Source organism: Symsagittifera roscoffensis, chromosome 9 (assembly GCF_963678635.1).
Source record: "Symsagittifera roscoffensis chromosome 9, txSymRosc1.1, whole genome shotgun sequence".
In the NCBI taxonomy this organism is placed as follows: Eukaryota; Metazoa; Xenacoelomorpha; order Acoela; family Convolutidae; genus Symsagittifera; species Symsagittifera roscoffensis.
In genome coordinates, this window is record NC_087070.1 from 43,101,516 (window position 1) to 43,115,014 (window position 13,499).

Genomic DNA, 13,499 nt, shown 5'->3' on the forward strand with positions numbered 1-13,499 from the left:
TGTGAAAATCATCCCCACAAGCCCTATTAAGTTCAAAGTGATCAATTTTGCTAATATTAACAAATCAATAATGGCATATAAGCTTCCTTGAACCAATTTGGAACAATTTCTAAGACGGATTAAACATATCGCGCGTTAATTGTCCTAAACTTGTCAAAATGGCAATCTTTAAATCCTCATAACTTTACGAAAAAAGATCACAGGTGAAATATCGTTTCAAATTTAAGCTCAAGGCAACAATAGCTTTCGAATGGTATAAAAAATTACCTCAAAAATGGCTAGTTGAAAATTCGAAATTTGTCAGAAGAAAAAACCAACCCCGAACACAAATATTCCGTTACTTTCGTAACGAAAGTCGGTACAATTATTTTCCTTACGAAAGTCGGTACAAAAAGATTGCAATTTTAGGACTGCAGAAAGTTTGGCAATTAAAACTGGTTTTTTCGAACAAAATTTTCTCGCCTTTCTCTTCTCAGTTAAAAATATATATTTTTTTCAATTATGTTGCCGCTCGAGTTGCAGTTATAAAGTGTTCATTGAGGTTGTTCTACGAAACTGCTCTGCAAAAATAAGTTAGCGGAACAGTAAATGTTCGCGCCCCCAAAAATTGTTTTGGCAATTGCATACAAACATGATAACCAAGTTTTCTAATTATGCTCATATAGATATGCCAAAACTATTTGCGGGCGCTAACGTTTAGTATTACGCAAAATCTTTTTGCGGAGCATTTTTGTAAAGCAAACTTCATAAACACTTCATAATTGCCACTGGAGCTTACGAAATTCTTTTTTTTCTGGCTGAGAGGCAGGGTGCAAAAACATTTTGATTTTCTAATCCGACTACCCTTCAACTTCTACGAAGTAAAAAACAATTTTAAAAAAAAGATGAAATCTGTAAATATAACTAGAAATACTTTTTTTCCAAAATTCTTTTATGAAAATTACCTGTATTTTTTAAAAGTTATTACTTTTGCATAAATCAACATAATAATTTCAACAACTAGCATGCCTCCATTCAATATGGAATTAGATCGCGTTTTATTATCCCAACCTGGCCGAATCGACAATTTCCAGATTCTCATAATTTTGCAAAAAAGGTTAATGTTGAAATAATTGTTTGAACTTGAGTTCAGAGGAATCGTAAGTTTTCAACAAATATGAAAATCGTCGTTTTTGAAGAAAAAATTTTTTGAAGAAAAAAGCAACCGGAGCTTAGATAATTATTTACTTTCTTTTAAAGTCGGAACCAAAAATTATGATAATTTCTAGCATTTTTTTTTTCATTTTCTGAACAAGAATATCTAGTGTATTATAACCAACCTGCTGTATTCTACAAAAATCCATGAAAAGTTTATATTACTTTTTTTGTTTGATATCATCAGTCTATTACGTCTTAGTCCAATAGCGTTATCAGAATTTCCTATGTTTCAAAATTTTTCAAACTGATCTTGAAGTTTTATCTATAATAAATAATTTGTTGGTTAAATTTTTATCTTTGTCTTAGCGATGGCGTTACCATAAGAATGAATATGAAATTTAAAATTAAATGGCAAATCTTTTTCATGAGTTTGTTTTGTATTTTTTTGTTGCTCTAAAGTGTTTAGAGAAATTAGACTTTTTGTGTAGAATTAAAAGTTGAAGCGGTTCTCCGCAAAAATTTAACACTGTAATAGCTTCCAGTTTTTTTACTGGCTGTCTAAAAATATCATTTTGTTAAATTTTTTCTCCTTCTGGTACTGATTTTTGAGTTTTTATTGCAGTTTTTTGTTGTTCAACATTATTTCGAGAAATTTGATTTTTTGAGTTGATTTAAAACTCTGATTATTACTCAAGGAGAGCTTGTATTATAGCATAGACTCTCGTTTTTTCCAACCTAAGCCGGAAACATTGTTGCGACAAAATGTATTCTTTTTGAAAGAGTTCGTTTTGATCAATAACCAGCTATCAAGTACAGCCAATGCTAAGAATATTAACACAGGCTATAATATTACAAATTGCCCTTTAGGTTCAAAGAATCATGGATCTGTAGAGTAGAGGTAGGGAAGGAGACCCGTAACAAAATAAGAGGGTTCGAACCTGGGATTGGTCGGATGATTTTAATAAACTTTTTCATATACTAGCTAAAAAGCTTCCGCTCTATAAATTGAGGCATGTAAGTTAGTAACTTTTTTATATTGACTGGTACTGCTAATGCGTCATAATTGGCGTGCGTCACTTAAAATTTTTTTGTAGTCTCAAAGTTTTACTCATTCGGTTTTTCCCAGTAGCGTCATCGGTCATATTTTTGCTTGTGTATGCGATGTGCAACTTCGCCTCTGTGTAAATCAAGCGGTGAAAACATAACTCAAGTAACCATTGAGGTGTTTCTCGACAGGCAAAAACCCCATGTCATGGCTCAACTCATTAGTTTTCAGGAGCATTTAAAAATGTTATTAAACTATTAAACTTGCGAACTTTAGCGAGCTTACATTAATCGCACGCTTGATCTTTTGTTTCAACCTAAGTCGCAAATGATACTAACATTTGTGGTGGCACCTTTATGGCTTTTTGATAACAAGTGTTTTGACATTCGATTAGTATCAAGTTAACACAGTGCGTTCCTTTTTACTTTATCGATTCAACCGAAAAAGCTGGTTTCAAACAACAGTGCAAATAAAAAAAATCGATTTCAAAAATTTTCAATACAATTCATTTCAATTTTTTTTAAATACATAATTTATGCTTAATTAGGTTTTTTGTTTTCCAACGTATTACATTAAAATTTAGGTGCGAAGATGCCGAAATTAGTTTTCACCGGGGTGGTTTTATATTCTTCAGTGAAACTCATTTTTTATGAACATTTCTCATCAAGTATTTTTTAGAGTATGAAAAGTATTGATGCCATAAGCTCAAGTTTCAAAATGTTTTTGACCTGCGACTAAATTGTGTAAAAATTTTAATGTTTTGAAAATTGGCATTTGGGCCGATTAGAGATAATGATTTCGCGGAATTGTTTTTGATTTTCTAGTAACACTTATTACCTGCGGCAATTTACTCGGCAAAGAAATTATTCCAATTTGAGTTGAAGCTAGCTAAGTGATCCAATTACTGCGTTAATAGATCTGTATCAAACCTTTTTAATTCTCGGATTTTTTTGTTAGAAAAAATTATGGTTGATTGAAGAATGTTATTAACGCATGCATTATGTATTTAAGGGTTTGTCTTACAAATTCGCATTGGCATTTTTCTTCCGGTTGAAGGATATTGGGTGGATTATAAATAATGGAAATTGAAATTTCTCTTGTGCCGAAAAGTATCTTAATAGTTATTTCCACTTCATCAATGATCAGCATAGAATTTACTAGAAGCATTTTACCTGACTGAAAATTGAGCACTAATTGTCTGTACGAAAAGTGTCACTGCTTTGAGACTGACCCGCGTTTTTTTACGGCTGCTAATTCAAATTTACTTCAAAATCAGCTCAGATTTCTGTCAAATGGCTTCAAACATCTTCATCAGCAGTGATTTTTTACTGTTTAGAGCACCAATTAGGGAAATAAAAGCTGAACCAAGTATTTCTGAAATCAATTCACAAAATATAAATAAAATTTCAACTGTAGAGCGGCGAAGAGGCGGGAATTTGAGGTAAACTAAGTCCCTTCTACAATTTTGTATTGTCTGCGTTGACCTCAATTGTACACTTTTTTGACTATTGTTCTAATAGGATAGAGACATTGCAAAAAAGCAAACGGAATAAACGAAGCCCTATGTACACCAAAATCTCCATGGACCAGGTTTCACGATAATTTACAACAAAAAATAAATCGTTGAAATAGACATCCGCAAAATTTGAGGAAAGCCGACAATTACCAACGCTAAAAAAACTAGTTTCAGCAGCGGAATTAGTAAGTAGCAACGCTAACTCCGCGCCCATTCCGCTGCGCTGCATTCGATTTGCTTGTTGTTCCGACTTTCGAAAAAAAAGGAACATTCATTCTCGGTGTGGTTTTTTTTATTCAGTCAATTTTCGCCGATCGAAATAATAGCTTTTGAGAAAAAATTTTTATACCCCATTGGAGATATTGACTTCGTCATATACCCCATTGGATATATTGACCCCATTGGAGATATTGACTTGGAGATATTGAGTTCAAACGTAAAAAGATATTTTACCCACGATACTTTTTTTGTTAAGTTCTGGGGGTTTGAAAATTGTCAAATTTGCCATGTTTTGGACTAAATTATGCGCACTTTGCAGTGCTTATTCAAAATGCTGAGAACGTAACGCAAACTTTTTGTACGTGGCGAATTATCCCGCTCAACAAAATCATTTTAAATTGAATTGAGGCTAGCTACTTGGTCGTATTAATTTCGTACGACTCAAAATTTTACACTTTAATTTTGTCCAAAATTTAAAGGTTTTCAATATTTTCTTTTCCCAAAATTTATTTGATATGAATTACGGGACAATTGGAACATTCAGGGCTTTGGCCTGATGTACGAGCAGTCTTGTTTGCGTGTTTATTGACGTCATTGTCGATCTCGGTTTAGGAAGTAAGTGCTAAATTGTGCCACCATATAAATCTATTCCACCATGAAGATTTTCAATAGACACTTTTCTATGAAATCCATCTAGATTGCTCGTATCAGGTCGAAGCCTTGAAGGTTCTGAGTACCCTTTAACTGGTCTCGAATAGTTTTTGCTCAAGAAAAACTATCGTGGCGATCCATGGACTTCCGTGGCGATCCATGGATCTTTGTAGGCAGTCGAGTTCGCACACCACTGTGTTAACCTGCGCACTTTGAATTTTAAGCTGTAAATGTGATTAGGCTGAAAGTCGTGTATGGAATTAAGAAGGTCAATTAGGCTGGTCTCATTGAATTTGGAATGAATTGCAATGAGTGATAATTTGCCACGCGTAAAAAATGCGCGTCAAATTTTCATCATCAAAATCTAAAACGAGCTGTTTTTGCTAGAATAGTGTTAGGTTAATACAGTGGTGTGCGAACTCGACTGCCTACAAAGATCCATGGATCGCCACTGAAGTCCATGTCCTTGAACATCCATGGGTCCACGATGCTCCATGGATTGATCCCCCGAGAGAAAAATATTTTTAAAAACTGGCCTGAACAAAAAAATCACCCCAGCAAAAATTCCTGATCAAAAATTGGAACAATAACGTACATAATGAAACGTAAATGAAATGCTGGCAAATTCAAAAGATTTCTTGTTCGTGGAATTCAAAGTTAAACGCGTTTTAGCCGTTGAAGCAATTTTAACAAAGAATCGCTAGTTTCCGCTCTTTGTCATTTAGTTTGCGCAGTTTTATCCTTCAAATTTAGTGTTTTTTTTTGAATTTTTTTAGCTCGGCTTTGCAATTAGTTTTTTGAGAATCAAGAAATTTGCGCTACCTAACTGAGAAGTCCGGCAAATTTTTCCGAATCTCCTTACAACTGCAAAAAGATGCTTGTCGATGGAATCAAAATCAACTATGGTCTCTAAAATCCTAATTAATCTTTGATTTTCAAAAGATTTTTTGGTGGGCTTACGAAAATTCAAAAGTAAAGTTTCGAATCATTTGTCGTTCGATTCCATTAGGTTTTTGGTTTCTGTGAATCTTTATACAATATTCACTAATTCTAGAAAAGTTTGACGATGCAAAATTTGTATCCCAGATTGCCGAGATACGGCAGTGTTTGCTTTTTTAATTAATGAGATTAATTCTATTATTTTGAATGGCTTGAGCAAACTGAGTTTTTTAAATTTGACAAAATTTTTTATTGTGACATTGTTGAGGACATGTTGTCGGTGAATTTTGAGTTAATTTTTTTACCTAAATACAGGGGCGGATCAGGTTTTTTTTCGAGGGAGGGGGGGGAGGCGGATTTTCAAACAATTTTCGAAAATTTTGACGACCTTTTTTTTGTCGACCAAATAGATTTTCCGAGCTCTCCTAGAACACTAAAAAGACGCTTTTTTGGCCAAATTTTTTGCGCGGCAGGCAAATTTTCTGCGCGGCAGGCAAATTTAGTATATATTGGCGCCGAAGGCGTTTTCAGAAAAAATTTAGGGTCGGTCGGCCAAAAATGGATTTCTGAAAAAGTATCAAAGGGGGGACCCTTTGGGTCGGCAGGGGGTCAAATCCCTGAGGAGAAGGCGTCCGCCCCCCCCCCCCCTAAATCCGCCCCTGCCTAAATAGTATAATTGATTTATAAAAAAATCATTAAACAGCATTTTTTTTCATTCGTGTTAAGTGCATGTTTTAGACGTTAATTTGTTTTTAAAGGCAAAACAATGGCATCAAAAATGTTTTTGTATGATTTTTTCTGATGTGAAAAGGAAGCAAACATCCCGCTCTAAAAGTAGACGACAAATTTTGATATCAAAATGATTTCCACGAATGCTCAGGATGAGAGGTAAAAATCCCACCGCGATCATAAATTTAAGGGCAAAATTGACTTCAACAGTGTTTTGTACATGAATTTTACATGACGCACAATATCAAATTACCCGCCCTGAAAGTTTTCGCTGCCAAATTTGACATTTCTACAGTTGAGAGTTTTTTATAATACACAGAGGAAATAAGAAACCAGTCTCAAAAATGAAGTTAAGGCCGGAATTGAAGGTTAAAACAATTATTATCAAAATTTTGAACCATTTGATCCAAGGAGCGGATTTAGGCGGGAGGCGGGGGGGGTGGATGCTTAATGTTTTGTCCCCCCTCAGGGATTCGACCCTCTGCCGATCCAAAGGGTCCTCCCCTTGTGCTCATTTGAGATATCCATAATTGGCTCAATGATCCTAAAATTTTTCTAAAGGCGGTTTCGGCGCCAATATGTACTAAGTGGAGCGCCCGCCGAAAAAACGCAATTATTTTGCTAAAATTTTCCAAAAAGTGCTTAAAAACGAAAACGCTTTTTTGGGCTGTTTTTTTTCAAAATTTTGCCTGCAGCGCTCAAATTTGGTCAAAATAGGGTCTTAGTAATTGCGAGAGCTCAAAAAACAAGACTGCTTGATCCGCCCCTGATTTGATCCCCTACACCCTACAATGTTCTTCAATCAGTAATCATGGGCAAAGCAGAAAAGGCTACCATGAACATGAGAGGGGAAAATCAATTAAATAAAGAAGGCAGAACCAAATTGACGATTAGGTTTGAGACTTCAATTTGTAGGTGTGATTCAACACAAAGGGGCTCTAAAAGACGTTTGCAGTGTTTGCAGCACAAGATGTCCTCGAAAGTGAACAAAAACTCGAATTTCATTCACAAATGATCTTCTGAGCCACCTTTAGTTTTTCCATAGGGTTTCCGTGCGCCATTGTGACCTTTAAACCGCACGAAAAAACACAAAGGACAACCTACAAAAAAACAAATGGGGCTTAGTTTAAATTCAAATTGCGTCTGATTAAAATTTCTAATCAACCTTTGTCAAAATTGGAATTGTTATGTCTGATTTTAAATGAGATTGGTAGAAAAACAATTACGCCTACAAAGAAAGGTTCTAATTGATTAAAAAGCGTCATTTTAATTATCCGCTTTTTGGTAGAATTGTCACCCCTATAATGCCATCCCCTAGAACCTAGTATATTGTACCTAGTAACGAATCTCCCCCCTTGCACACGAGTAAGAATTAGTTAGAGACCCCAGCTTATTGTTAATTTGGTCCAACTTGATTGCTTTTTCTGAAAAAATTGACAATTAACGAGACAATTTACCGGACAATTACAACTCTGTCCTATTAACCCGGGTTGACCTCCATAGACCGAAAATGCTAATCATACAATTTCATACACTTAGTCTATGGAAAAATGCTGGTCATACAAATTTCATACATTTTTGCAAAATGAATTTAATCGAATTTCAAAGGTGTTTTATAGTTGTTTTGGTATCGAAATTGGTATCTTTTCATAAAAAAAAGGAAAAAAATGGTATGAAAAAAATGCTACCCATACAATTTCCATATATGGAAATTGTATGATTAAAATTTTTTTTTAAATTTTTTTTTTGTGAAAAAAAAGCTTTGAACAATCAATTCTACTGCTTGCAAAACATTTAAACGTTTTTTGGGCTGCTACGACTGAAAACTTTGACTTTTTTTATTTTTTTTTCTGAAAAAAAACACTAGTCATACAATATCCATATATGGAAATTGTATGTCTAGCATTTTTTTTGATGGCGACGACAAAAATTTTTCTGAGTATTTTTGAAATTGCCCCCAAAAATTGTTTGTATTTTTTTCCAACTGCAAATTGATTTTCGGATTAAACAAGCATACTAATATTGAATTTTTTTTTCTCTTCGTAACTTTTTTCAAAAACGCTTAACACTCCTCTTTCTTTTGTATGACATGTTTTGTATGCCTTGATAAATGTCTGGTAATTTAAACATTCAAATTTTAGAAATAATCATCTTTGAAAATTATTGCCAAAATTTAAAAGTTCACTACCTTCTCTATGTTAATTGTCTGAGACAGAAGTAAGACATATCAGGCTGTTTCCGATGCATTGTTAAAGCGAGACGGCCAAACCGTTGGTTACTAACTACGTTTGAGTAATCAAGGTTTATGTCATTTGTGTTCGGTTACGAACACAGCCAAAAAATTTTGAGAAATTAAAATGTACAAAATCAATATTTTTGGTTTATGGAAAAATGCTAGTTATACAATTTCCATATATGAAAAAAATACTAATCATAGACCTTTCATGCAATTTTCTGTACGTATGGAATTGCATGGAAAGTGTATGACTAGCATTTTTCCATATATGGAAATTGCATGACTAGTATTTTTGGTCATCCCGGGAAGTGGTAAATGGCAAGTTTTATTAGTCTGAATGAGGGCAAACACTGTGATTTGCGCAAACACATAAATAACGTACCAAACCCTAATTACATGAGAGTAAATTTTACATAGCGATTGGAGGCGACGGAATTTTCAAAACATAAGAAAAATTGTTCAATTTTTCGTTGATGGTTTTTTGACGGGCAGTTGAATTATTCAGTGTTTTGCCCTTGGCTCAGGCAATCTTGTTTAATTGAATAATCAACAAAAATTGAGGATGTTTTAAAAAGAATTGACGAATTGAAAAAAATGAAATAAAATAGATTGTGCAACTAATTAATATGCAACTACAATCATCAACAAGGACCAAAATAATAGGTGATTTTTTCACCAAAAAGGAGCTGATATAGGTGAGTTTACCAAAATAGGTACAAAAATGAATTAAATCAAACGCAGAAACAACAATTTTTGCATAGGTTCTAAACAAACGTCCCATTTCTGTTGGCATAAGAGAAATGAACAAAAACGTTGATTGTCGGTTTTTTTTCAAGCACTTCCTGGAGCTTGTTTTGGGCTTCCTTGACGAATATTGCTTCTTCGTAGTCTTTCAACAAAAGAAATTGCTATGCTAGTGTGATACTATAGGCCTGTTGTTTTACTTGAATTTCGATGACTTTCTTCTCAAGCGATAAGAACAGCGATAGAGCTTCATCGGGTTTTTTGGAAAGATTTCTCGACTTCTTCCAGAATAATTTCATCAGTTCTAGCTTTTGAACCCCTTGATAGATGACTTCCCAGTTCCTAGAAAGAAAAGTACCACATCTCACGCAAGCTCTCCAGCGAGTGATAATTGGCCATGGTCAAAAAGTTACCGGAAAAATTGATCTTCTGCCGGCAAACTTTGCGAGGGCCGTTTTTAGAGTGACAATACAGTCGTGAACCAAATGGTTACTTATCCAAACGTGTTCTACAAACAAGAGCATCGCGTGGCTAACGCAAGTTAAATGAAGTAAGTTTGGAAAAGTTTGTGACAAAACTTTTCCAGCTTTCACACAGTAAGCTGCAACTCACCGTCAGTGAAAAAAAAATTGTAAAAAATCTTGAGCTGAATCAAACATTCTAAACATAGTTTTCATTAGGAGCTGAGCACCTTTCTCTCCGTCATATTTTTTGACATTCTCTAGTGAAAGAAGATAAAGTTTAGCTGGAGAAACAACAGCTCGAACCAGAAGTGCAGCCGCGTTTCCGTAAATTCTGCTTTTGGTTTTATCAAAAATAACGTATAACTTTTTGCCCTGCGACTTCGAAATCTTTTTTTTTCTTGAGAAACAACAATTTGTCAATAGTTCTTCCTTTAAATACTTTCAAAAGTTAAAGTATAACCCAACTCTTCTTTCAAAATTCTTCTTAAAATTTATTGGTGCAATTTGGAAAAAGGCGCTTTGCATTCACTTCGGCTAAAATTTTTGCCCATTCTTAGAACAATTGTCGCTCAGAAAACTAACAGTCGTCTGCGTTCTGCTTGCTGCAAAAGCTCGTTTTAGACATAAATGCTGCCTGACTTGAGATTTTTTTTTCTCGTGTGAAACTTCTCGTTACATATGTTGCAAAAAACAACCGTTTACGACCGTTAAGTGCTAATTTTCACTGCAATTTTTTCGGAGCTGGTCTTTAGGAAGCATCTTGAAACATAAAAAAAATCGCAACACAGAAAAACCACATGTGGCAGAAAAACACTCCGTTTCAAATTAAAGGTTTTGCTTGAGTTTTAGCATGAATTAGATGAAAAAAGTGAATTTTGGTGAAAATTTTTTATGCCGGTCCTTGATCATCAGCATCAATCATAAACATTTTCAATTTGAGTTTTTAGAAGAGTTTCTAATTGTACAATGTTTAGTGCATCAAGCTTATTCATTGCAAGTGTTCTCGCAGCAATGGGAACCCTTGCGATTTTTTTATTTTAGCAATTTTTGGATTTATTAGCTGGAACAATTATATCTTAGTTCCACTTCATCACAAATCTGTTTTGCAGATTTGTGATAGATGCGATTTTAAAAAGTGTTTTTCTGCTTTTTAATCACCTTTTTATGTTATATTTTTATTCCAAAAGTAAATATTAGAGCGTTAAAATCAAATGTTAGAAAATTTATCAAAATCCTTCGAGTTTTTTTTAGTGAAGGGGGTATCTAAAGGCATGAGCATCTGAAAACTTGCAATAAAATTTTCAGTTAGGGCTCAAACTTACGTTGAACCAACATGCATTTTCTGTAGCTTTGAATGAGAAATGGCTTCCAGTAATTGTTCCGACTTTCGAAGAGAGTGGCGAATCCATGAAATCTGTTTGCTTGGGGTGTTTTTAGTCAGGTTAAATTTACAAAAAAAAATGATTGCATATGAGAAGCGATTCTGAAAGTTTCAGATTACCGAAGGAGTATGCTTGCACCTAGTCTGAATGCGCTTGAAAATGCTCTATTAAATGATTATGGTTTTAACTCTTGAATTAATAAAGCGAGTTCCAAACTGAAGTGAGGCTAACGATTTGGTCATTTTAATTCGACTCAAATTTTAGCCCTATATATTTTATATTGGCAGTCCTAAAATTGTAAAATTGTATTTCATCAAAAAATTTTTGAACAATTTTGTACCAGACCCGCTAAGGTGCAGTCGGAACATTCAGGACTTTGTCCTGATATACAAGCAGTCTTGTTTACTTTTCAGCCCAAGGTACACAAAGTAGTTCATAGTTTAGCGGCAGTATTTTTGACCGGTAAAGGAGAGGGAGCGGGCTTTTGAAATTTTTGTTCGATTAGTTTACGCCGAAAGATTGAAACACTACACGATATGCCAATAAGTTAGACTAGCTGCTAATGGCAAAAGTTTCGGGACCGCAGAGCTTTTATTTTTTTGATAAAACGTCATTTTTAACCATTTGTTGACAAAAGATTTTCAATAAAGTGTTTTTTTTTTTTGGCGCGTGCTGCCCTTGAAGATTATATATGGGTGCACAGGCAGCTTCAGAGATTTTAAGAGGTAGTTTGCCAGAATTGGCTGTCGTAAAATAGCACCAATGGGCTGACCTTTGAGAAATTTTGAAAATTTGACTACAATTGAGAGGAGAGGGTGATCCTTGAGACGCTACTGTTCAACGGTAATATTTAAATAGAAATACTGATCGAATTATGTTGGATCAAATGAAATGGAATGTATTTTAACTTTAATTTTGATTGGAAACTAAAACTAATCTGCATTCAACCAGCGCAGACTGTTTCGACCACATAATCAAAACAACTTGAAAAAGTTTGGTCGAAAAAACTTGAAAAACATTTTAGTAAGTGGCCGAGTGTACGTGTACAACAAACTGACCAAAGCCACCAGATGGCTCAAGACGAAAGACGGAGGGGAAGTTCCGAGCAACACGGCTCTCAATCCGAGTCATATCGACGACCCCAACCCCATGGCCGCTGACAGTGGAGGGGAGCAAGTGGTCAGGACTGCTACGCTTGCTAATGAGGGGGCTTCTCAAGGTATAATGCAATTTCGTGGTTCTTGAATGAGTACGTTGGGGGGGGGGGGGGGGGGGTCTTGAATAAGTACGTGGGGGAAGGGGGGGAGGGGAAGGGTGGGGGGTTTATTTGTACCCTAGAGAATAATAGGCTATCTAATGGAATTTAGTCGCATGTGACAACTTTCAAAACGTCTAAAACAAAAGTGAAGAAAAAAAAAGTTTTCTGTGTCAAATTAAAACTATGCCGAGTTTTGATATGGTCTCTTATACTCCTCTTTCCGTCCTCGCATCACACGTCTCAAAAATATTGAACCCCCGTCCCCTAGTGTCGTTTGTTCACGTCCGGTTGTAATGAAGTTTTGCATTTGGACTAATTAAAAATGCATATTCAAACATAATTGATCTGCAAGTACTGCCACGAAAATCATTATACTGGTTACGCCACAAAAATGATGTGTATATAATAAAGGGGAGAGGCAATTCGTGGGGGGGCTTTGAAGAGGAGGCATTTGGGAGTGGTTGATTTGGGAGAGGGCTTTTGGAGAGGGGAGGGGGAATTTTTTAGTAATGCACTATTATGAACTTTAGGTGCTGCAGCGTCGGTGGGTGCATTCCGACCGCGTAGAGCGAGACCAGCTCCAATCGAAGAGCAGGAAGAAGAGGAGGAGTGAACTGACTCACGACTCACGGAGACTCACGACTCACGGAGACTCGCGACTCACGGGGACTCACGACTCACGGGGACTCAAGAGTACTCCACTGACTTACAAATACATGGATGACTAATCATGCAAACAATTGACTAATTGACCCATAAACAAATAGGGCTCCGTTGACTCATTTATGACTCGTATGGCTCATAACTAGTTTATGACTCATAACTAGACGCAACTCCAGCTTTTTTTACTTTGATTTGACTATAGTTTAGTTTCGACTGAACGGAAAGACAGCTTGCTGAATTCTACAAAACCTTGAAAAAAGCCTTGCTTGCTTAACAACATTTGAAGATGAGTCATGATCCAACGGGTACGACCAAAAAATCACAAACTAACATAGATTCTGATGAATATGAAACTTTACGACTCCTTGACAAGCGGTAACTTTGACATGAAATTTATCAGCATTGTTGGTGTAAATCAGTTAAAATTACGGATACTATTCACTTTAAATAGTTTTCCATGATAAAATAACCACTTCTGACTGACTGCTCGCAAAAGAATTGAAATATTAACTTGCA

At 35.3% G+C, this 13,499-nt stretch overlaps 1 protein-coding gene across 4 annotated transcripts in view; it reads left to right on the forward strand.

Moving 5' to 3' along the window:
• LOC134854438 (protocadherin Fat 4-like) overlaps window positions 1–13,499 on the forward strand; it is a 158,305-nt gene extending 144,806 nt beyond the window's left edge. For all 4 annotated transcript variants that reach the window (XM_063870687.1, XM_063870686.1, XM_063870688.1 and 1 more), the window contains 2 exons: window positions 12,087–12,281; window positions 12,851–13,499. In XM_063870687.1, coding sequence (XP_063726757.1) covers window positions 12,087–12,281; window positions 12,851–12,933 — 278 coding nt within the window. In that variant the 3' untranslated portion in view covers window positions 12,934–13,499. The remainder of the gene's footprint in view (window positions 1–12,086; window positions 12,282–12,850) is intronic.